This window comes from Pongo pygmaeus, chromosome 8, assembly GCF_028885625.2.
Source record: "Pongo pygmaeus isolate AG05252 chromosome 8, NHGRI_mPonPyg2-v2.0_pri, whole genome shotgun sequence".
NCBI classification, from domain to species: domain Eukaryota; kingdom Metazoa; phylum Chordata; class Mammalia; order Primates; family Hominidae; genus Pongo; species Pongo pygmaeus.
Window position 1 is genome coordinate 32,347,594 of NC_072381.2, and position 24,914 is coordinate 32,372,507.

Sequence of the window (24,914 nt, forward strand, 5' to 3'; positions counted from 1 at the left end):
ATTTAATCCTCTTCAAACACATTATGTAATTTACCTATTTATTGCATTTGTTGCACGTTACGTGTCTCATTTACTATAATATAAATTCTGCTAGGCAGAGATTTTTGTCTATCTGATTCCTTAATGTATCTTAAGAACTTAGAATAGTGCCTGGGTACGTAGAAGCAGGTCAATAAATATTTGTCAGAAAAATGAATAAAGGAATTCTTCTTAAGTATCTCTCTTTAAAAAATATTAGGCACTTTCCCTTGGATCCAAACTAGGGTTAGAAGGTTAAACGGCACGTTTTGACATATTTGGCTTAATATTTGGTCTCTTAATATTTTATCCTACATAGGTATGCAGCTCTATCCAGTTTTCTAAAAACATTCTAGCAGTATTTTCTGTAATGACCTACCGCATTGACCTTCCTCTCAACTGAAAGAACAATAATTACCATGCCTGAAACCAATAGTTAGCTCTACTCAGAATCCCTTAAATAATCATTTTATTTCATTGTGATTTCTTTTTTCTAAGACCATTGTTAATGAGTTGGATGACTTTTTTTAATTGACGAAATTGTATATAATTATGATGTAGAACATCTTTTGATAAATAAATACATTACGAATAGCCTAAGTCAAGCTAATTAACATATGCATCACCTCATATACCTTTTGTGTTGACAAAACTTAAAGTCTACTCTTCTAGCAATTTTCAAATATATACTATATTGTTATTAACCATAGGCACCATGATATACAACAGATCTCTTGAATTTATTCCTCCTAACAGAAATTTTGTATCCTCCGACCAGCGTTTCCCCAGCTCCTCCACCCTCTAGCCACTGGTGACCACCATTCTACTACTCCCTGCATCTGTGAGTTCAACTTTTGAGATTCCATATGTAAGTGAAATCATGCATTATTTCTCTTTCTGTGTCTGACTTATTTCACTTAATATAATGCCCTTCAGGACACTGTCACAAATGACAGGATTTCCTGCTTTAGGCCTGAATAGTACTCTATTGTGTGCATATACCACATTTTCCTTATCTATTCATCCTCTGATGGAAACTCAGGTTGGTTCAGTATCTTGGCTACCGTGAATAATGTAGAAGTGAACATGGTAGTGCAGATATCTCTTCAACACACTGATTTCATTTCCTTCAGATATATATGGCAGTGGCAGGATTGCTGGATCATATGGCAGTTCTATTTTTGAGAAACTTCCATATTGTTTCTCATAGTGGCTGTACTAATTTACGTTCCCACCAACAGTGTACAAGCGTTCCCTTTTCTCCACATTCTTGCCAGCACTTGTTCTCTTTCATTTTTGTTAATCACCATTCTAACAAGTAGGAGGTAATAATTCATTGTGGTTTTGTGATTGGTGATGTTGAGCATTTTTTCATGTATCTATTGGCCATTTGTATGTCATCTTTAGAGAAATGTCTATTTATTCAGGTACTTTGTTCATTTTTTATTTGAGTTGTTTTCTTCCTACTGAGTTGTTTGAGAACCTTATATATTTTGGATATTAACCCCTTATCAGATGAATACTTTGCAAATATTTCTCCCATTCCATTGGTCATCTCTTTACTCTGCGGATTGTTTCCTTTGCTATGCAGAGCTTTTTCTTTTGATGTAATTCCATTTGTCTATTATATGTTTGCTTTTGTTGCCTGTGTATTTGTCATCATATCCAAAACAATCACTGCCCAGACCAACGTCATAGAGCTGTTTCCCTATGTTTTCTTTGAGTAATTTCACAGTTTCAGATCTTATGTTTAAGTTTTTAACCCATTTTGAGTTGATTTTTGTATGATATGAGATAGGTTCTAATTTCATTCTGCAAGTGGGTATCTAGGTTTCCCAGCACTGGAACAACTTTTAAAAGGTATTCTCTGTTGATATTTCTTTCTGGAAAAATTGTATTAATTGTATTTATATTTACACTCTTTCCAGTTTATTTTTCCCCTTTGGATAGTGTCGCTAGGCCCTTATCTTTTTATCATAATCATTTTTCTGAGATATTCAGTTAATACACATTTTGTTTCATTTTACTCTTTAAGATTCTCAGTCACTACATCGTGTGTATGTGTATGTGTCTCTGTGTAAAACTAAAACTATCTTTATTCTTATGGAAATCAGTTTTGAGGATCTGAGACACAATGACTCTAAAGTGTCCTAAAACATTTTTTTTAATGTGGTGGTAGGGAATTCTTTTCTTTTTTCTCCCTCCCTCCCTTCTTCCCTTCCTCCCTTCCTTCCTTCCCTTTGCCTAAATTACCTTTTTGGTAGGCTTCTGAGATTTCTTTCTACTCTGCAGTCATTTTTGACTAGAGGTAATCTTCTGATACATCTTTTTGAGAAAGGTTGCCCTGCTGTTTAAATTTCTTCCTATGACAACTATGTCTTGTGATATCTTTAAAAAGTTTTCTTTCCTTCACCCCTCTTTCTACCATTTCTTGATTCCTCTATTTAACTAATTTAGAAGGTGCATATTGAAGACATGATACCTTGAGAGTTCTGAAAATTAATTATATATGTGGTTGGCAATTTATTTTGGTCCAAAAGGAACTACTATATTTATTACCTCTTGGTTCCATATACTACATTAACATAAATTTTTTATGTTCCAAAAGAATTTTAATGATATTTGTGGGTTATGCTACCAGCAATGGAATATTAGCTTTTCTCTCAGCTTAGTTGTCTCCAGGAAAGGTATACTCTTGAGAAGATATACTCTTGACCTTTTCTGTCTCCATAACTCCAGAGATGTATTATTATGTGTCCTTACATTCACGGGCAATCTAGATCCATTTTTATTCCAGAGCTATTAAACTCTAATTCAGAGTTTAAGTTGTTTTTGATAGTGGACATCTATCAACTTCTGACTATTTCCCTTTTTGATTTTGCCTAGTCATGGTAAAGATGCCTGCTCCAAAAATCAATCTTTTTTTCCTTAGCTCACAGGACTCAGATATACAATACACAAATACCAAATGCAATGGTTCTAAAATGTAATGGTTAATCCTCGGTAGCTCATTTAAAAAGAGTTATCACTTTTTCAGCCTTTGTCCTTCTTATCGGGTTAGGTTCAGGTTATTTACTCCTCTGAGACAAACTGTGATCTCCTTCTATATCAGTTTCCAATTAGAACCCTTGTCCCATACCAGCCATAGATGGTATATCCATGGTATATCTATTTTTAAAATATGTTTTTCAGATGCGCTCATCACTATAACAGAAGTTATTAGTTATGGTGTCTATCATAAAAGTGTTTATAACATAAGGCATGGAACAATTGATTATAATACAAATATGGTAGATATTTGAGGTGGGTGGTCAGAGACTAGGGGAATCAAAAAAGAATAAAGGACAGATGGGGAGGGGTAAAGGGTGGGAAATGAGAGGATCTTCCTGACAAGTGAAACGTCAGAGAAGGAGATGTTTTGTGTTCACAGAACTGCCAACTAAAGAGGAAGTAGAGAAAGAATTATGTCATTCAAAATTGTGTATATTATGGAAACATTTATATAAATACTGAACATATAACAAAATATCCACTGAAATACTTCTCATATTTTTTTCTGAATATTTACACTTTAAGCTTTAGAATATTGTGCTGGCAGAGCTCTGAGTTTATGTTTATTGAGTACAACAGAATTTAACCATGGGATTTGTAGTTATGAAGAATAATGGGTAGATGGGGAGGGGAGGAGAGTGGGGAATAAAGAACCTTCCTTTCTTCTAGAATCTAAACGCAGAAGATGTATCATTCACCGTCTTATTGTGAAATGAGGCTTTCATTCTTTTTCTGGAACATGGCAGCAATCATTCTCCAGTTAGATCTAAATGATTGAATTGCAAGGTGAACCGTCTTGGTGACTAACTCATTTTCCCTCACCTCCAGCACCCTCTTTTCCCAAGATCAAGCAATTTTCTTGTGTAATGAACTGTATCTGCTATCAAGTGGCCTGGAAATTAAGAGGTCCAAAGTGTCTTCCAAATCCTTGTTTCCTATTTGGTATCATGATGTCTTTTGCAGCTACATCACTGATCTATGTTTCCCAAGACTATACAAAGGAGGAATGCAGAAATGAATGGAATGGCAGAATAATGTTATATGTGGGGGAAAGGCTTCAATCGATTTTGGATTATTCAGGGAATAGTTTTCTAGCTAATGGGTTGTCCAATTCTTTGCATCAGAAGCTTTTGTGTGGTTGATAGCTTTTGGTCAGTTCTGTAATGACTAGCAGTGGAAGGAGAACGGATACAAGGACATTCTTTAAAAGCAACACCAACCTCCAAAAGTGGAACTGAGTGGTTTGATTTATACCCATGACATACCCAAAGTCTGGAGAAAGTGAGTTCAAGGGAGGACAAAAAAATGTAAGCAAACTGGGTAGTAAGGAAAAAAACAGAATTCAAGCTGTACGTTTTCTTGATTTACCATGACTTCCACAGACACAGAAAACAAAACCAGAACTATAATCAATTTGTTCAGTTCAAGAGACTAATTATATTTTTCATATAGTCAATTTATAAATCTTTATTTTAGCAGACAATATCTGTATACTTTCTTCTACTAGCCATTTCTGTTATTTATAAAGTTTATGCTAAACATTTGATGTTTTATATATTCATATATTACTTTTTGGCATTTACTAAAAATGTCACCAGTTGGCTAATGAAAATGTCTGCCAGAAAATCTTCCATATTTTTATGACATTATTTTTTAGAAATTAACATAGATATTTATTGGTGCTTACCAATCAATAGCATGATATTAAATGGGCAGATTCAGGAAATAAGCTACTAAAGAGAAAATTTACTTATTTCATGTAATTCAATATAGGGAAAATAAGAAAATTCCATAACTATTTACAATATTAAAATAACATAAATTGTTGTTAGTAATAGCAAAACATGCTGAATAATGTTGGTTTCCCATGTGTATGCTTTATATACTATTCTAATTAAGAATGGCTTTACCGGTAGCTAAAATATGGCTTCTGAAGGTAAAACAACATACTTATCTAAGCCTATATAGCAATAATATAAAGCAGTATCAAATCTAGGAATAATGTAATTTGACTCTTCGTGGGCATTTTTTATGAAGTGCAGGAATACCTTATAAAGTAAACTAGAAAGAAACGTGATTAAATTCAATCACATTTGACAATTAATAGAACACCTTGGCCAAAGTCTAGACAGATAATTTCAAAGACAGAACTGGTCATAAAACCAAAGCCATTCCTTTGCAAAAGCCTTCAGAAATAAAAAGTAACATTTTTTTTTGAAATGCTATTGGTGAATTTAACACAAAAGACCTTAACTAGGTCTCAAGATACTGAGCTAGCAGGATCACTGGCTTAATCAGTGGTGGAATTTATTACATATTTATATATGCTTGTGATTAGTCCATTTAAGTGTTTTCATATATATATATTCTAAAATGTTGAACAATTCATATGTTCCAGTGTGAATAAGCTACCAGTTTTGAAAAATTTTGAAGCATGGTGAGACAAACTCATATACTTCTAGTGGCAACACACATTGGTACAATCCTTCTTGAGAGGAAGCTGATAAAATATTTTAAAAGACACAACTGTGTTCACTCCCACTGATTAAGTAATTTCAGTTTTGAGAATACCTTCCCAGGAAATGATCAAAAACCAACCAAACAAAAACTATATCATAACAATGTTATTTACAAACAAAAAAGGGAGTAATTTAAACGTTCAACAATATATAACTGGCTTAGGAAATGACAGTATATCAATTTGAGAAACATAGCAGTCAAATGAAAAAGGACAAATATAAAGACTATGTACCTGTATCAGGAAAATGTATGTGATATATAAGTGAAAACAGCAGAATACTAAATTACATGTAGTTATCCTAAGTATATGGAAAAAACTAATTGTTATGTAACTATATAAACTATACACGGGAAAACAGATTCAATAATGCAGGCTTTATTGAATAACTCAGTTGGGGGTAGGAATAGGGATAACTGTTTTGACTCTAGGTATTGTGTGATGTTGTTATGGTGGGCATGTATTTGTCTCCTCAGACTTCAGAGTTCTGAGTCCATACCACCTTCATGCACTGCAGTAGGCCCTGAAAGAAAACAAAACGGAAGCATAGACAGACTCAGAGGCAAGAATGGAGTGGTGCTGCTTGCCTATCTAAAGGTGTTCCGATTCTTCACTTGTGTGACCTGCCTACATGTCTACTCTCAGGGTCTGTGAAAAAACAAAAACAAAAACTCTTATATCCTTATTATAAATTCCTATCATTTGGCTTGGACCAGTTTGAATTGGTACAAACCAAGAAACAAGACTAAGTTTTAATATTTCTATTATAGTCTTTAACTTGCGCTTTTTTTTTTTTTTGAGACAGGGCCTCACTTGTTGTCCAGGTTGGAGTGCAATGGCACAATCTCAGCTCACTGCAGCCTCGACCTCCTATGTTCAAGGGATCCTCCTGCTTCAGCCTGCCGAGTAGCTGGGACTACAGGTATGTACCACCATGCCTGGCTAATTTTATTTTTTGTAGAGACAAGGTTTCACTATGTCTCCCAGGCTGGTCTCAAACTCCTGGACTCAAGCAATCCTCCTGGCTTGACTTCCCAAAGTGCTGGGATTACAGGCATGAGCCACCATGCCCAGCAACTTGTATTTTTAAAAAGAATTGTGTAAGAATGGTAAGAATCCTATGCCATCTAACTGCATTGCAAATAATTTATCCTAAGGTAAAAAGTTTACTTTTTTTTATTGATGCAGAATAGATGTGCACAGTTTTGAGGAACATGTGATAATTTAATACATTCATATAATTTGTAAAGATCAAATCAGTGTACTTGGGATATCCATCACCTTAATTATCTGTCTTTTCTTTATGCTAGAACCATTCAAACTGGAAGTTTACTTGTTGTGTAGACAGTTCCTTAAATAATAGAGCTAATGTAAGCTAACAGTTATTCTAGACAACATAATATTCTAACTAATGTTAAACAAACAGCATGTTAATATCTCTTCTTTTTTTATTATACTTTAAGTTCTAGGGTACATGTGCACAACGTGCAGGTTTGTTACATATGTATACATGTGCCATGTTGGTGTGCTGCACCCATTAACTCATCATTTACATTAGGTGTATCTCCTAATGCTATCCCACCCCCCTCCCCCACCCCACGACAGGCCCCAGTGTGTGATGTTCCCCTTCCTGTGACCAAGTGTTCTCATTGTTCAATCCCACCTATGAGTGAAATATCTCTTCTTTTTGCTCTTTAGGTTAGAATTAATCCAACTATGTCTGAAGTGACATTTTTAGGGATACAAATGATCTTACCTTTAAGCCTTGAACAGAAAGGCACTGTGTAGAAATCTAGTGGATTATGCCCTTACTATCTGACTCTAATCTTTCCTGAGAGTCTGCTTTTGCTGTTTTTGTTACCTTTCATATACTGTTTACCATGTGCCAGATCCTACATAAAACACTTCACATACACTGTCCCACTTGCCCTTCATAAAACTTCTGGGCCAGAATGTTTTACCAACTGCAGAAACTTTCCCTCTTTTCTACAATTATTGAGTGTACTTCCCATCAGACAATGTTTTCTGTATCAGAAATGCAAAGATGAAAGCTCAGACTAGGAGACAGATGTTAAAAAAAAAAAAAAAGTAGTAAAAGTGATAAATGTGGCCGGGCACGGCGACTCACGCCTGTAATCCCAGCACTTTGGGAGGCCGAGGCAGGCGGATCATGAGTCACGAGTTCGAGATCAGCCTGGCCAACATGGTGAAACCCCATCACTACTAAAAATACAAAAATTAGCTACGCATGGTGGCACGTGCCTGTAATCCCAGCTACTTGGGAGGCTGAGGCAGGAGAATTGCTTGAACCTGGGAGGCGGAGGTTGCAGTGAGCTGAGATCGTGCCATTGCACTCCAGCCTGGGCAATAAGAGCAAAACTCTGTCTAAAAACAAAAACAAACAAAAATAAAAACAAAACGAAAAAACAAAAGTGATAAACACCACAGAAGTGATATGTACAAAGTACTTGGACGTATGTGAGGGAATTACTAGCTATTCTGGGTATTCTTGGGTATTCTAAGTCCATACCAGCATGTGGTTGTCTAATCCCCAAGAATTCTGATACACCTGGAGAAATGCTGAGATAATTTGAAATCCAGGGAAAGAAAACTAATTTGCCTTCTCGGAAATATGTCAGGTAATCTAGAAGATGCAGAATCTGAATGACAGGACATTAGTATATGTTAGGCTGCAGTAAATATAATAATGAAAAACTAGCAAGTATTAAAAAATATGTTGGGGACCCTTTTTATATTAATTCATATATCATATAATTTTGAGGGCATGCCATGTACTAAGGCAGTATGAGGACCTGGAAAGACCACTGTAAAAAGATATCACCTGGAACAACTTTATTAATATTGTAAACATGGGAAATATTAATTATGCTTTATATTGCTGAACTTTTAGCAGCAGTGCAGCACTACTTGTTAAAATAATCTAGGCTGCATAGGGAGGCCCATTCCTGTAATCTCAGCAGTTTGGGAGGCTAAAGCGTGAGGATCATTTGAGCCCAGGAGTTCTAGACCAGCTTGGGCAACATGGCGAAACCCCGTATCTACAAAAAGTACAAAAAATTAGCCAGGCATGGTGGCGCACACCTGTAGTCCCAGGTACTTGGGAGGATGAGATGGGAAGATCGCTTAAGCCTAGGAGGTCGAGGCTTCAGTGAGTCATGATCGCACCACTGCACTCCAGCCTGGGCAACACAGCAGGACCCTGTCTCAAAAAAAAAAAAAAAAAAAAGATAATCTGCAAATATTATTGTTCATGTGTGCTTAATTTGCAAAGTCACATCTTATTTTTGTGTTGCTTTTCCTTGCAGAATTATTCCTTCTTATATGATTATTCAAAATTAATGCAAGAACAGAAAAATACACATACCACATGTTCTCACTCACAAATGGGAGCTAAGCATGGAGTACACGTGGACATAAACATGGGAACAACAGGTACTGCAGACTACTAGAGGGAGGGAGGGGTGTGGGTTGAAAAACTACCTACTAGGTACTGTGCTGACTACCTGGGTGCAATATATCCATGTAACAAACCTGCACATGTATCCCCCATGTCTAAAATAACAACTGAAATTTTTTAAAAAGTTAAGTTCTCTTGATGCTGTCCTGCTCACTTTTTCGTTTCCCTCACAGAACACTAATTCACATCTTCTATACGGTAGATGCTGTTAACTTCAAGGCCCTTCACGGCCTACAGGTGTTTCAATGCAACATCCCACGTCCTTAGCACCTTTGTATGGCTTGGCTCCTACTTACTGACCTCTGAGGCCTCATCTGGAACTATGAGCCCATTTTATTCAATGCTTTAATGCTATTGGATTTGTACCACAAAGCACTATACTTTCATTTTGAGATTTCTGTATATGCTGTAACTTCTGCCTTTAATACTCTCTTCTCCTACTCTTCTGACAACACTATTACTTCTCCAAGAAAGATTTCCTTGACTCTGGGTTTGTTTAGATCTTCCTCTTAGGTAAACCATATTTCCTTGACATTTGTGTATCAGCCTTTTAATACATGTTTCTCCCACAAACCTGTAAGCTTCCTGAGGTCAGGGACCACATTAGGCATTTACAGTTCCATGCAGTGTCTGCCACATAGAATATGCTCAAGAATGTTAGACCTGTAATTCCAGCACTTTGAGCGGCCAAGGCGGGTGGATCACCTGAGGTCAGGAGTTCGAGACCAACCAGGCCAGTACGGTAAAACCCCGTCTCTACCAAAAATACAAAAAACTGGCTGAGCACGGTGGTGCATGCCTGTAATCCCAGCTATTCAGAAGACTGAGGCAGGAGAATCACTTGAACCCACAAGGCAGAGGTTGCAGTGAGCTGAGATCCTGCCACTGCACTCCAGCCTGGGTGACAGAGGGAGACTCTGTCTCAAAAAAAAAAAAAAAAAAAGAATATTAGTTGAATAAATGAACTAATGAACAATTAAAACTTCTACATGGCACAATGCTAAATGTTATATACAGAGTAATGACCAATTAGCATAATGCTATAAATCTACAAATTAAAGATGAACAAATAAAACATGTATCTCAATCATGAAATACAAAACTTGCATACTGTGAGTGGCGGAATAGTGGCTTCCAACGATGTCCACGTCCTAATCCCCCAAACCTGGGAAAAGGTTTGGTTATATGGCAAAGGGGAATTTACATTGTAGATGGAATTAAGCATGCTAATCGGCTGACCTTTAAATGAAGAGATATTTTGAATTATCTGGGTGGGCCCAGTTTAGTCACTAAGGCTCTTATAACTGGAAGAGGGAGGCAGAATAGAGGAACGAGCGAGCTGGCAAGATGCAAAGGACTCTGTTGGATGTTGCTGACTTTGAGGACAGAGGAAGAGGCTCAAAACCAAGGAATGTGAGCAGCATCTAGAAGCTGAAACAGGTCAGGAAATGGAGTCTCCCCTAGGCCCTTCTGAAGGAACTCAATTCTGCCAAAACCTTGATTTGAGTCTTGTGAGATCTGCTTTGGACTTCTCACTTCCAAAATAGTAAGATAATACATTTACTTTTCTTTTAATTAAAACAATTTTTTTTTTTTTTTTTTTGGAGACAGGGTCTCTGTTGCCCAAACTGGAATGCAGTGGTGCAAACATGGCTCACTGCAGCCTACAACTCCAGGGCTCAAGTCATCTTCCCACCTCAGCCTCCCAGGTAGCTGGAATTACAGGCCTGTGCCACCATGCTCAGCTAATTTTTGTATCTTTTGTAGAGATAGGGTTTCGCCATGTTGCCCGGCTGGTCTTGAACTATTGAGCTCAAGCGATCCGCCAACCTCAGCCTCCCAAAGTGCTGGGATTAAAGGTGTGAGCCACTGAGCCTGGCCGATTTATGTGTTTTAATCCACTAAGTTTGTGGTAATTTTTAACAGCAGCAATAGGAAACAAATACACATGCCCACATGGAACAGGATTAACTTTGGCTGCATATGACAGAAAACCTAAGAGAATGGCAGCTGAAGCAAGAGGTACATTTGTTTCTTTCCAAGAGAAAGAGAAATCTGGAGGAGGAAGTCCAGGGCTGGTAATGGTATTCCACAGTGTCAAGGACTCAGGTTCCTTCAGTCTTTTTGCTGTGCATAACTTAAGGAGCTCTAGACAGCTCTGCCGAAGTTGAGAAAATCCAGCAGGATTTCAATCCACAGGAAGAAGGTAAAGGATGATGAAGCATCTCTTCTTGAAGATCTTTGTCAATGTTGTGCACACCACTTACATCTCTTTGGCCAGAATTAAGTAGCATAGTGAGACCTAGATACATACAAGAAGAGAAACAGAACCTTTTTTTTTTTTTTCCTAGAAGCAGGTCTCACTCTGTTGCCCTGGCTGAAGTGCAGTTGTGTGATCAGAGCTCACTTCACCCTTGAACTCCTGGGCTCAAGTGATCCTCCTGCCTCTCAGCTTCTTGAGTAGCTGCGACTGTAGGTGTGGTTTACGATGCCTAGCTAATTTTAAAATTTTTTGTAGAGAGTAATCTTGCTACGTTGCCCAGGCTGGGCTCCAACACCTGGCCTTAAGCAATCCTCCTGCCTTGGCTTCCCAAAGCACTGGGATTATAGGCATGAACCACCACACCCAGCTAAGAATTATTTCAAGTGTGATAAAAATGGACAGTTCTATCATTTTAAAAGAGGAAGAAACATATTAGGGACAACTAGCTCTCTGTAACTTAATATTGTGGTATGATTTTTTTCTCTCATTGTTTTAAATATGTAAAAGTTGTCTCGCCTAGATTTTAGATTAAGGCAGAGGCCATCATTCCACAAATATTTATTGTTATTGAATAATTATTCAATAATAATTCATAGTTATTGAATAATTACTATGTGATAGTATTTGCCAGATTTTGCAAGTACGTACATTAGAACATAAGTATATACTTGTTCAACAAATGATGTAAGACATTTATATCACATTTAACATTAGTATTGTAATTAATGGAAATAGCAGAATTATTGGTTGGTAAGAAATAAGGTTAAAATGCTTTATTTCTATATGCATATTACTCAGGGTCCTGGCAGGAAGCATATAGCACATTCAAAGGACACACTGTAGAGAGTTTAATGAAGAGACTATTTACAGAGGTGTGGACAGGTTTTAAGGGAAGGAGTGATGAAGCAATCAACCATTACCACCCTGGGCCTGAAGACACAAAGAGAAGAAGCAGTTTCTGGAACTTGGCAAGACCTGTGGCCATGGGATGAGGGTGTCGGACAGGAGCCAGGGACCTCAGGTAGAGGAACGAAGCTAGAGCCACAGCCAGGCAGCAGGGAATAGAATAAATATCCTGACCTCTCTCTTCTTTCTTTCTCTGATCATTTGCCAAAGCCTCCAAATTGGCTGAAACCAAATAGGAACTAGAGGGCAAAGAAGCCTGGGTGATGTGACTTCCACAGAAGTCAGCCTCGCAGAGCATGGAAAGGCAGAGAATGAACTTTGAAGGACAGAGCATAACAAGGATAATATGAAAAAGCAAAGCATTTCACAGAGTTGGAACGATTCAAAAAATTTTAAACAAAAAGAGAAAGGGAAATGATCCAAACAGAGCGGGCACAAAGAAAGACAGAGGAAGGGAATGATTACAAAGTAAAACAGTGGGGAGGGGCACAATGTCTGATCTATTTATGTAAGTAGGATAGAGAGAGAGAGAAAAGAAATAGAGGCATGAGGTCTGAAGAGAATGAGAAGGGTGTGACCAGGGATCTTAAAGTTGTGGATATAATTGGACACAGCGTATTTATCACCAACTTTCTCATGTGAGTTTAATACAATGGTAGAACATCTAAAACCTGTTACTGACTGCAAACATTTTAAATGCATGTACACCAAGGATTGAACAGAGGCAACGACTGTAACTGAGGATCTGTGGTTTACAGAACACCAGCACTGTAGGTCAAAGAAACAGCCATACTCTGTAACAGAATCAATCAGCGGCTAAAAGAAGTCAAGATGACATAAAAAAGACATACATGGATACAAAAGAGAAAAAACAGCAGTAGAAACAAGCTATCAGACCACTGATATCATGGTAAATACTTAAAATTCACTTAAATCAAAAATATGCGTGTTGCTTCCTCTCAAGTTACCTACGTATAATTAAGTGTAGAAAAAATTAAATGTTATTCATATTCATAAGTAATATTAGTAATAGAAACTACAATCTAACTTCTATGGAGGCAGCCTTTGAAAGAAATCCTTTTCAATTATTGTGACTTCATGGAAAATACTAGTTTTACTTTTTGGATGTTCACCGACATCCTGCAAACATCTTTCTCCATATATTTATATCTATCTCTGTATTAGACACGTTCCTGAAAAATCACCTCGTAAATAAGAAACTTCATGTGTTAACATTTCATTGACTTACATTAAAAATAGGAGCCTCATTCCCCAGAGGGGTAAAAACCATTTTGTGGTAAACTATGTAACAAAAATCACATGGAAGTATGGAGAAAACATTTGTCCCTGTGATACCTCCTGGGAGGCTGTATTCGAAGGGCTGGCATGGGTCCTGTGGCCAACTGTGGGTTCTGCATCACCCTGTAGTCATGTTTCCTTCCTGACTCAATAACTGCAGAATTTGGTGAGACTGCAACAGTGAAATGACCATTGCCCTTCTTTGTTCCATGGTGAACTGCAAATCCAGAATTACTATAGGTCAGGAGCCATGGTCAGAGCCAAGAATTGAGTAGCGGCTTTATGGGACCTCTAAATTCTGTACTTTGAGGGATAACATGTATCACATTCTTTTTCCTTCAAAAACTCTAAGATTAAAATTAGGTATTGAATTCAAGAGTTGCATTTACATGCTAGCCTTCCATGAAATTAGCCAACTTTAAATTTTGATGAAGACTAGAGAATTATACATTGCACTTCTCAATGTGTTTGGAAGAGGTATGTGGGAATGATATGCTTCATGTGGAACACCATGATTTTAAACTCTACATTTTAAACTTAACATAATTTTATGTCAAATTTTATCCTAATTTATACATGAATCATATATGAAAAGCAAATAGGTGCAAAGGGTTTATGAAAAATTTATAGAAAAAACTCAGTATTGGAACTATTCTATCCATTTACATTTTTCCCTGTAAATTTGGAATAGTATAGAAATTCATTTTTAGAATATCTCCCCTTCAGCATATATAATCCCAGTGCTCAGTAGAAGCAGTGTTAACATTTCATTGACATATTAAAAATAAGCATATATATTGAATGTATGCTGTATGACAGCACTACAATTACTAAAACCAAGAATGCAGGATACATGTTAAACTCATATATTAGTATCCCCTACCGTTTGATTTGAATAAACCTAAATTTTAATAATTTTCTTTTATAAATTGATTCTAAAGATTTTCCCCCTATTCTTTAGTTGTATTTAAGAGATAAGAAGCAACCGTCACACATGCATCATGTTTAAAGCAGTAATTTATTCTGAGATTTACTTTTGTCTGTTTTCTTTCCAGTCCAGATATCAATGTTTTCAAGAACATTAAAGTATAATAATCAAACATTCAATTAATAACATATATGCTTATCAGAAGCTTTTACAAAATGGAAATTTTATGTTAGAAGATTTGGGCTACCAGTAATATTCACTGTGCATATTTTTAAAAAAAGATGAACAGAGTTCATTGTTTAGGGAAAATGATTATGGAGAAACTAAAATCAAGAGCAATTTTAATCTGGATATTAATGACAGTAATCACTTTCATATCCATGACTTTATCTGTTCCTAAGGACTAAGGGGATGAAGGCAGATTATGTATTTTACTGTCAAGAACAGGGTCAGAAAAGGTCAACAATATTAATTTAAGAAATGTTTATTAAGCATCTACTATTGGCTACATACTCCACTAGGTGTTGAGGACATAGAAATAAGAAAAAAAAGGTTACCTGAAAAGGTACTTGTCCACACAGTTTGGCCCAAACTAACTAAACCAGAAACCACTAAAGTAAGGAAGAAAATGACTTCTGTTTGTCTCTTCACTTCATCTCTTTATGAGGTGAGGATGAACACTGAAGGAAGCTTAAGGGGTAGGTACAGGCCAGAAAGAGAACATGAGAAAATGCTATTTGTAATACCTCCTAAGTTTAAGAATAGGTAAAATGTGTGATAGAGCTGGAAAGTTTTTTTTCCTTTCTGGTCAGAAATCAGGGTAGCTGTAAAAATGTTGGTGGGGTGGGGGCAATTCCATAGTCTATGACCTGATTCGGCAGGCGATGAAAAACACTGTACAACTCTTAAAAAAAAAAAAGGGAGGAAGAGCTCACACTTAACCAAGCAAAGTAAGGACACCGTGTTGACACGCACAAGTTTCGGTTAACACGGTATCAAGGAAAGCGAGGACTGCCTGTACTTAAAATGATCATTAAGACTAATGATTCTAGTTTTGGCATTGAGGATGAATGCAGATATATAGACATAATGTATAGCAAAGAATATTTACAGTCACATTTCACGGACCAATAAATGCAATAAATAATGCATTTACTTCTCAAAATGCCCAAGAAAATATGGGAGAGAAAATGTTCATCTATATTCAAGATTAAACTTTCTAACTTTAAATCATCAGACTTCAGCTGTAAATTTATTTCAGTTGAAAGGTTTGAAGACATTATTAATGAATATTCTAAAATTCCGGAAGGTATTTAAAAGATAATTTTAACCTAATAAATCCTGCCATAGAAGTGACAAAAATTATAAGCATAAATTTATTGAGCACCTACTATGTGTCATTGTGCTAGGTGATGTACTACGTTATTTCCAATACTTCGGTCACGTTTCAGTTTTCTCAATTTCTCTATCAATAACTCCTACATTGTTAATTTATAGTACTTGAAATACAGCTCAGCTTATTTATTCCATAAAGTTGGTCCCAAAGACGTTTCCTTATTCGAAGGAGGTGGGAAGCAGGAAGGAAATCTAAATCTAAATTCTACTTAATACTGAAGACGACTTTCTTGATATTTGTGGTTATCTGTATGGTCTTTTCAGAAATCCCAAAACTTGTACCAAGTCAAGGATAAAATAAAATAAAATCAGCAATCTATCAGGTTCAGAGATCACATCTGTCAGCCGATGCTTCTTGCCTTAAGGTCCTGCACGGCGATGACCGCTCATTTAGGAAGGAATTCATGGCCTGTGGATACCTTAGCTCTGAGTCCTGCCGCCTAGGATCCCACGGGTCTACGCGAGGAAGAGGGCGGGCAGCGCGGACCGGGTGGGGGAGGCGGAGGTGACAGCAGGTGAGGGCCGGGTGCGGATGGGGAAGTGAGACAAGCACCGTGTGGGTATTACTCATTCCGCTCTACTAACGAGGCTGCTGGCAAGCGGAACTTCTAGCCTCTCTTTCAGTCCAGCTGAAGTTCAATCTCATTGAAGTCACTTCCCATCCCGGTTCGCTTGGGGGGAAACCAGGCGTCCCTGGAAGGGAAGGGAAGGGAGTCCGGGCTGCGCGGGTCAGGTAGCCTCTCTCTGGTCGCCGCGTGTCCTCGCCGTCCCCAAACCTGCCCTTCCCCTCATCAAGGGAACTCCCCAGGGAGTCCAGACCGCGATCCCTTTCCTTGGCCCCGGGGTGCGCGGGGCGGACACGCAAGGCGTGGGACTGATGGTAGCCCTGCCTCCAGGAAGCAGGCAGGCAGGGACCTCTGGGCGCTCGGAGGGGCAGCTCCGAGGGCACAGGGTACAGGGAGAATCAGCCAGATCCCTCCCTGCCCCGGGCAGCCGCGGCGGGTGTGGCCAGCGCGGAGGCAGGACGCCGCCGAGCCTCCAACTTTACCTTTCCAACTCCGACAGCCCGTCGCCTTTCTGACCACGTCCCCACGGTTTCCCGGCACCCGCCTCCCTCACCCCACCACACCTGAGGAAAACTTTTCCCTCGCCCCTCAATTCAAATTCAGCAGTGCCCACGGTTGCCGCAAACCGCCCGATCCCTAGCAACAAGGTTCCGGCCGTAGAGCGAGCGCCTCTAGGTGTAAGGAAGGTGATGTCGTAAAGCCGGGAGTGTCGTAAACCAGGTGCGGTGGGGAGGGGGGAGGGGTGGAGGCGGAGGGGTGGGGGGAAAGGGGAGGGAGGGGGAGGAGGTGACTCGAGCATTTAGACACAAGCGAGAGGATCATGGCGGATGGCCCCAGGTGTAAGCGCAGAAAGCAGGCGAACCCGCGGCGCAATAACGGTGAGTGGCGGAGGGGACCGGGGAGCGGCGGAGTCAGGGGGAGCTGGGCAGCCGGGGCGCCCCCGGGGGTGAGGGGGGCGAGCCGGGCTGGGGGCGGCCGGAGCAGGGACGGCAAAGTGGAGTGGGAAAGTAGAAAGTAGTGCTCTCTGCCCCCCTCCGCTGCCGCCGCTGCCGGAGCCGCGCCGCGGCCGCTCGCTCTCCCTGAACCGTTATGTCTCTTACCTGGTCTCTCTCCGCCTAGCGGCTCCCGCCGCCCCTGCCGCCTTCCTGGACCGTTAGCCGCCGCCGGCGCCGCCGCATCCCCGGCGCAGGGCTGGCGGCCGGGACGCGCTGGCCACTTTTCTGGTCCCGGGTGGAGCGGCTGTTGCTTCTTTCCGCACTTTTCCCCACTCTTGTGCCCTTCGGCGCCTCCCTCTCCCCCTCCTCCTGGCCCCCTCAGCGGGATTCTCCCTCAGCGCCCAGGCCCCCGGGAGCCGCGGAACAAACTTGTGCCCGGCGCTGACCGTGCAAAGTGGCTTCCGCGCGCCGCGGCCCCGGCCAGCGCCGTCGCTCGGGCCCCGCGACTCGGGCCGGGCCGTGGGCGCGCGGCGGGCGGGCGGCGGCGGCGGGACGGGGCGGCCGCGGGTTGCGTGGGGTCTGTGCGCGCGTGTGCGCGGGCGCCGGCGGTGCGCGCCGCGGGCGGACAGGGCTCGGCCGGCGGCAGTAAAGTTGGGACCCGCGGGCCGGGCGCGCTCGCGGAACGGGGATTACAGGCGCGGGGGCGCGGGTCCCTAAGCGCCCCTCCTCCCTGGCGGCTCCCGCCGCCCGGCCCAGAGCCCCGGCCTGGGGACTCCGCGGCGAGCCCCGCGAGTGGGGTCCACGTTTGGCGGGGCACGGCGGGGCGGCGCGGGGAACAGGGCAGGAAAGGCACCCACTTAACGCCGCCGGGAGCCGCGCGGATGGGGGCGAGCTGGGCGGCGGGTGTGTTTTCGGAGTTGTTACCTGGGCTTAGAGACCGGGAAGCACCACAGACAGATCCCCCTCCCGGGGCAGACGCGGTCTGCGCCGGGATGGGCCGATGTGCGTGCGCCTCGCGCTTTTCTCTTTCGGTTTTTGGGGAAGTTGTTACCTGGGCCGGACGCACGGAGCGCTGAAGCCGGATAATGGGGCTTGGATGGCGCTCTGGGTCTCGGGTGGAAGGAGGGTGGGGGAGGGGGCGGACGGACCGACGGACGCGCGGGGCTGCTACTCGCGCCGCAGCTGCAGTGTTTATTGATTTGTACTGCTGTGCCAGGGGAAACACACACCCCTCTGCCTGGCGTGAGAGTTAAAAAAAAGAGAGACAGCCCGAGGGATCGAGACCTGAACATGTGGTGGTGGTTGCACAGTCGCCTTTTCCAGTTTGGAGAGACGTTGTAAGTTGATTGTATTTCTGGTTATCTCGGGGCGATGCTGTGCTTTCTCTCCCTCTCGTGCAGCAGCGAAATGTCTGCTGATTGTTATTGTCTGGACAGTTCCTGTGGCGAGAGGGGCGAGACTTGTCCGCCCGGGGGCGGCGGGAGCGCGGGGAGAGCAGCCCCCGCCCGCGCCGCCCCGGTACCTGTTTGTATAATAATGGGCGGCAACGGCCCTGCCGCCGGCCGCAGCCCAGGCTATATAAGGAATTACACGTACATTTCGGACCGAGGGGCTCGCTTTGGTTCCTGCGTTATTTTTAAAACGACTTTTAAGAGAGGGGCAATACATGCGTCTATAATGGGACCGCTGCAGCGTCGAGAAAACGAGGAAATACGTGTTTAGGAGAAAAACTCTATCGTGCTCCCCCCGCCCCACCCCCCGCGCCTGGGCTCCCTTTCTCCCTCCCCTCTGGGATGCGAAACGCGAGGTTTTGTAACCTTTCCTGGCAATTTTAGATTTTGTGTGGGATTTCCTGTCTAGAAACAGATACGAAGATTTTTAAGCTGTTTCAAGATGTTTCCTTCCAATCCATAATTATATTTTTAATATATTGGAGCCATCATTAAAATCACTGCTTTCGTGAGTGATTTTAATTATTCAAATAAACACTTGCATTTTAAAGACGTCTGTTGATTATAATCGAAAGGTATTTTGGTATCCTCATTGTGGAGGGATGACTTGTTATAGCAAGGAGTGGAGCATAGGCTATTGCAATTTTAATTTCCTGTTTTAGCGTCAAATAGTGTGTGTTCTATATTGAGCTGTTGCCGCCGTTGCTGATGTGGCTTTATGAAAGGTAAGTTGGTTCGGAAAGAGCTGTTCGCTTTTTACCTTATTTAAAATGTTGATAGCCAGAGAAAGGGGCTTTTCTTGTTGCTGACGACATGTGTGTGACATGTGAGTCTGAACCACCCAGCGTCTGTGCAGCTGCTGTAAACATGTTTACCTGAATAGGAAGGAATGGATTTTTCTCCTTGAGATCCTGTGATATGAATATTACACTCGTAAGGCATATCAACAGATGACTTAAGGGGGGAAAAGCGATCCTGAAAGGTACTTGAAATCAACAGGAAAGAGAGGTTCTTGATCGCTGCAGCAAATGGCAACTTGTGCAGGTAGAAAAAAAGATGGTGTTTAGTTTTCTCCTGCATGTATGTCAGCCCCCTCCTGTCTGCTGCTTTCATTCTCAAGGGAGGGATTTATTTACCACGCTTGCTGTCAGTGTTTTTCCTTTGTGTTTAATATTAGAAAAACAGATTTGCGTCTGTTTAGCACAAAACGTCTTGTCTGCAGTATGCATTACTCTCAGAAAACAAAAGGTGTTTAAGATAGCACTGTACTACTACAGGTATCTTCCATTTTCATCACTTTTGGCTCTGTCCTTGTATTTCTTTTTGTTCTCAAATGCATTTCATCCATTGCTGGTGATTATAGCCATGCTATTTGATTTAGCCTTATATTTTGCAAATTAAAAATGAAGTTATATTCCATTGTGTTGTGAAACCTCAGTATATGTGCTGGTTAATATTTCTTAGCAGTGCAGTCATATTTAAGTTGCAGATGTTTATTGGAGAAAATTGCCTGGCAAAATGTTAACTCTTAAATCTTTTTAATGAAGAAATATGTGATGTATACAGTGGAAGATTGTCGTAGAGATAGTTTATGTTGTTATATGTATGTAAATGTTTTATTCATTTTGAAATAAGATACGTGGATTTTGCTGCTAAGCCTTCTGTAAAATATTTTAATTTCCTTTCTGGAATATGTCTGAAGGTAGGATATTAAAGGGAGTATCAGGTAATGTAACTGACAGGGGTAAACCAATTGAGTAAGGTTTGGCCAAAGCATCAAACCTTGTGTGGTAACTTGATGATGTTAGTCATCCATAAAGGAGTGACATTAGAATTGCTTGAATTAGTTTTTACCATTTATAATTTCATGCTTTGTTGCATTTTAAAAATCTGTCTTTTCTCTTTTTCTGCTTTCTTCTATGTGGTTTTCTTCTTGTTCTTCCTTTTTTTTTTTTTTTTTTTTTGAGAGAGAGATGTACTCTACTAATGACCACATGCTGATTAATTCTCTTTAGATGGAATAGCAGGTACATATCCTTCTGTCATCAGCACCATTTCTCCTTGCTGTCATTGGAAACCACCAGTAGAGGATGCTAACAAAAATGATTATTGGGGTAGTAGCATCATAAGTCTCTCTATCGACTGTGCTGATTGGGACCTTCAGTATAATTCTAAGTCTTATCGTTACTTAAAACTAGCCTTGGTTAAATTAGGCATAAGCATTTTCTAGTTTGCCGAAACTAGAAAGAAGCAGGACAGTTTTAACTTGAATAATTTTATAAATTTGAGTTATTTAAGTCTCTAATTGAGATTGCTATTAATTCATTCTTGTTTTAGAGCAGTTGTATTACTCCTTATTTTAAAAAGATTTTATTTTATCTTCTTAGGTTTGGAGAAGAATATGTAATAATTGACCCATATTTATTTTGCATATTTAGAATACTTTTAAATCACGCCTTTTTAAAATTCATAGTAAGATCCCTTAAAATATATATTTTAGATGTTAAAATACATCTAAAATGGTAAAAGTTTAAGAGTAGTAAGGAAAATTACAATTGATAATACTGTGTAATTATTTTTATATAACTTATGTAGACTTAGACTATGGATGGGTTGGCAGAGAGCTACTAACGGAGGTGGTAACTAGCAGTCACTGAGATGTTAGCGATTTTTAGATTTTATCTTTTCCTTCCCCTTCAGGTCTTTTCCTACTGGTAGCCCTCCCCCACCTCTTTAGTTAAGAATCAGTGAGTGCATACGTTTTAAATTTGTCAGTTGTAATTAAGGAATGTAAGTTTGCTTTGAGATCTTATATGCAGTAAAAAGTCTCTGTAGTTCGTACGTTGCTGTATGCTTGTATTAAAATAATTCCTTTCAAGAAACTATATAAATTGCATGTAAATAATTGCATGAGACAGTGTATTTAGTTATGTCTTTTCATTTTGTGTCCTTATAGGTATATTAATATAACTGTAAATTTTAAGCCTCTCATTAGGTAGAACGTTGGAAGTATTTATTTCCTTAATTATCTTTAGTGGTGTTTCTATAGATGCATCAATATCAGTACCATAATGGAATAGCCATACTGTTTATCTTGAACTAAGTAGGTATTGAATTGCCAGGTAAGCCTGTGTTAATTTCTTATTTTAGGAAGTCATGGTTCTTCGTGTGTGTGTGTGTAAATAGTTTTTCATTTCCTGACAGGTATTTCTTGAATTTAGTATTCTAATTCCTGAGGGCTCAGTAGTGAATAGGTGTGATTCGCTTAAGTGTTTATGAACTCAGAAACTTTGCCACAAAGTCACGAGATACATTGTAGCATGGAGCAAAACTTAAAGTATCTTATAAATTGAAAGTATTAATCATTTATGAAGATGACCCTGATATAAAAAGCATGTGAAATACTTGTTTAATACCGTTTTCTTCCTTTTTCTAGTCTCTAGTATCTTTGAAATGGCATACGTCATATGTAGTAGCTTTTGAAGCATGTGCTGAGAAACTTCTGTTAAATTGAGAATGATATTTTTAAAATAACAGCATAATGATTTCTCATAGTTGTGTTTTTATTTTGCTTTTTCCTCTTTTGGATTTACCTGTATAAATCACTTTTAGGCATGTGGTTAGAGCCAGATGTAAACACAGATGCAGTATCATGTGGAATTATATTGTTAGCTACTCTTAACTACCTGTATTGAATTGCAGCGGAGGAGGAGAAAAATCATGGAGATGTTGGAAGAAGATATGCATTAGTGTGCAAGAGTACAACGAGAGGTTAGAAAACTTGAAGCTGTAGAAATAGGATTGAAAAAGGTTTCTTTGCAGTACGGTCACTAATTTATGTGGAAATGCATGCTCTTTATTTCTAATTGAGATATAAGCTAAAATAAAAGTACATTGTTGAAAGAAAACTCAAAAAATTTTAAAGTAGAAAAAGTGTCCTGATTAGGAAATATGATAAAATGATTTTTTAAACTACTTTTTAAAAGGGTAGATGTTGTACATATTACTGGCTAAATAATCATTCAACTAGGTATGAACTAAAAGTAGAAAGCAAATTGAAATATATGTAGTAGAGAAAGTTTTGTAGCAACCCTAGTTAAAATTCAGTTTGATCTATTATGTAGGCATTGCCATATAAACTAATCATTCTTTTGCATGGGGCAGTGTTTCGAGTATTATATCACTAAAGGAAACATCTTTAGGACATCAGTTTTACTAAATAAAAATTTCAATATGTTATCAGTATGTCTGGATTTTAGCCTTGATGGAGGTGGGTTACACTGTTTGTTAACCTAAAACTGGGTTGCTTAAAAAGATGGCAGTGTAATACAGTACTTAAGTAGCAAAATGCTCTCTAATAAGTAAAATTTGCTTTATGATTGTTTTCAGAGAAAACAACTTAATTTTTAGAACTTCATTAATTTTGTTAAAGCATATTTTTGGATTATATAATACGGATGTAGATAAATGGAAAGATTATGAAAGGAAAAGCAAAAAGTTGAATTCAAGTGTCTATTTGTATTATAGCGGTGAAACTTTAAGCTTTTTTCATTCTCTACGAAGTTACTTTTCTCTTTCTTCAAACAGCTCCCTGTTGTTTAATACAGGTTCCCTCTATACATAGGGATTGCATTTATCTGTCCATATGCACATTTCTCCTCCTAATCAACATTATGTATTTATTGAGACTTGGTACATGGAGGTTGAGGTATGAACTGTGGCTGTTTGTAGAAAACCTTACAGTATGGCAACCTGGGAAAACCTTCATCTCTTTTGCAGTAACAACTACATCTGTGCTGAAATTATTCACAACAGATGTTTTGTGATCTCTTAATTCCCTCCCTCTCCCTTCCCCTCCCCCATTCAGATTTAAAATTAAATGTGAATGGAAGATAAATTTATAAATTATGTTAATTTCTTTTTATTGTTTTATTCTATATTGAAAGTCCTCTGTTTTCTCTTTTTAAAATATTCTAATTTTAAATGTTTAAGATATTTTAAGTATTCTGATTTCAATTTTCTTGTAATAAAATGTGACATCATTATTTAGATATCCATTACTATTCATGCTCACCGCCTAAAATATATTCTGATTTCCCTTACTCTTAAGGTCTTTGTATTCATTTAATCCACAGTTCTAGCAGAGTGTTTGGTTTTGGGTTTTTTTTTTTTTTTAGGTAGATAGTGCTGAGTGTAACTAGTTTGCTGATGAAAAAACTCATTTTCTTGGAATCATATATTTTTAATATGGAAGATTCATCTTTTCCAAAATAACTTTTTATCTGAAAACTGACACAGATAAGCTGAAATTTAGGGCCTTTAAGTAGAAACTCTAGAGGAGACTTTAATGTGTGTTTTAAGAAGGGGTAATGCCAGGCAGATACAGCAACATATGGAATAGCATGTAGTGAAATCCTTCAAGGAGTAGATTTTTTGAACCTGGGCTCAGGTTAACCTTGCTCTGCCTTGAATACTTGAAAAGGCTGTCAAAATCGCTGTATCTCTTTAATGATTTCTCCTTTCTACCCTAAAATTGCTATTTGCTCCTATTGCTACATCACTTTTCTGAATCTCTTTTGATACACTTGGCTTTTGCTTTATTTGGGAGGGAGAAAGTAAGGGAATGAGGAATTGGAGTAGACAGAAAATAACTTTATATGAATAAATATTCGTTAAGAAAATGAAGTGGAATAATTTTGGACTGGAGAGATTTGGGAGAATCATCCAAAGCCATTTTGCAGTAAAGCAGACAATCAAAGAGATAAGATGACTTTGCCAAGTTTACGTTACTAGTTAGCTTGGACTAGGTCACAGCTTTTTGGGTTCCTAGTTCGGTATTATTTTCATTAGGTCATTTGAGCATATTTATCTAAGACGGTAACAAGCAAGAACTAGATACCATGAATTTTCAAATTTATTATAGTTAAAACCAAAATGTGTAGAATGCTTCATCATCTCAAAAAAAGGCAAGTTCTAATACATATGCATACATGTATCACATTTAGTAGTTGATGTAGTTATATCACTTAAAATATTTCAGATGCAGAGCGTTAGTATTATTTAGAGGCATCCTCTCATTTGGATTATACTTTTGGTCATTATTCCC

At 39.3% G+C, this 24,914-nt stretch overlaps 2 protein-coding genes across 5 annotated transcripts in view; one reads left to right on the forward strand and one right to left on the reverse strand.

Annotated features, from left to right (window-relative positions):
• Positions 1-5,949: 5,949 nt before the first annotated feature.
• On the reverse strand, positions 5,950-17,221 carry LOC129006916 (uncharacterized). Its single transcript, XM_063669468.1, has 2 exons — positions 16,905-17,221; positions 5,950-6,110 (listed from the first exon to the last, which is right to left on the reverse strand). The coding sequence occupies exons 1-2, from the start codon at positions 17,219-17,221 to the stop codon at positions 6,092-6,094; spliced, it is 336 nt and encodes a 111-aa protein (XP_063525538.1). The 3' UTR covers positions 5,950-6,091.
• ZEB1 (zinc finger E-box binding homeobox 1) overlaps positions 17,182-24,914 on the forward strand; it is a 191,824-nt gene continuing 184,091 nt past the window's right edge. Inside the window, exon 1 of one of the 4 annotated variants that reach the window (XM_054437233.2) lies at positions 17,182-17,300. In XM_054437233.2, the coding sequence (XP_054293208.1) occupies positions 17,243-17,300 (58 nt within the window). In that variant the 5' untranslated portion in view covers positions 17,182-17,242. Of the gene's footprint in view, positions 17,301-18,860; positions 19,534-24,914 lie in introns of those variants that run through there. The other 3 variants (XM_054437234.2, XM_054437239.2, XM_054437237.2) reach the window with 3 other exon arrangements.

Coding starts and splice junctions, on each gene's coding strand:
- LOC129006916 (XM_063669468.1), bottom strand. CDS start 17,221: ATGCTCGAGTCACCTCCTCCCCCTCCCTCCCCTTTCCCCCCACCCCTC.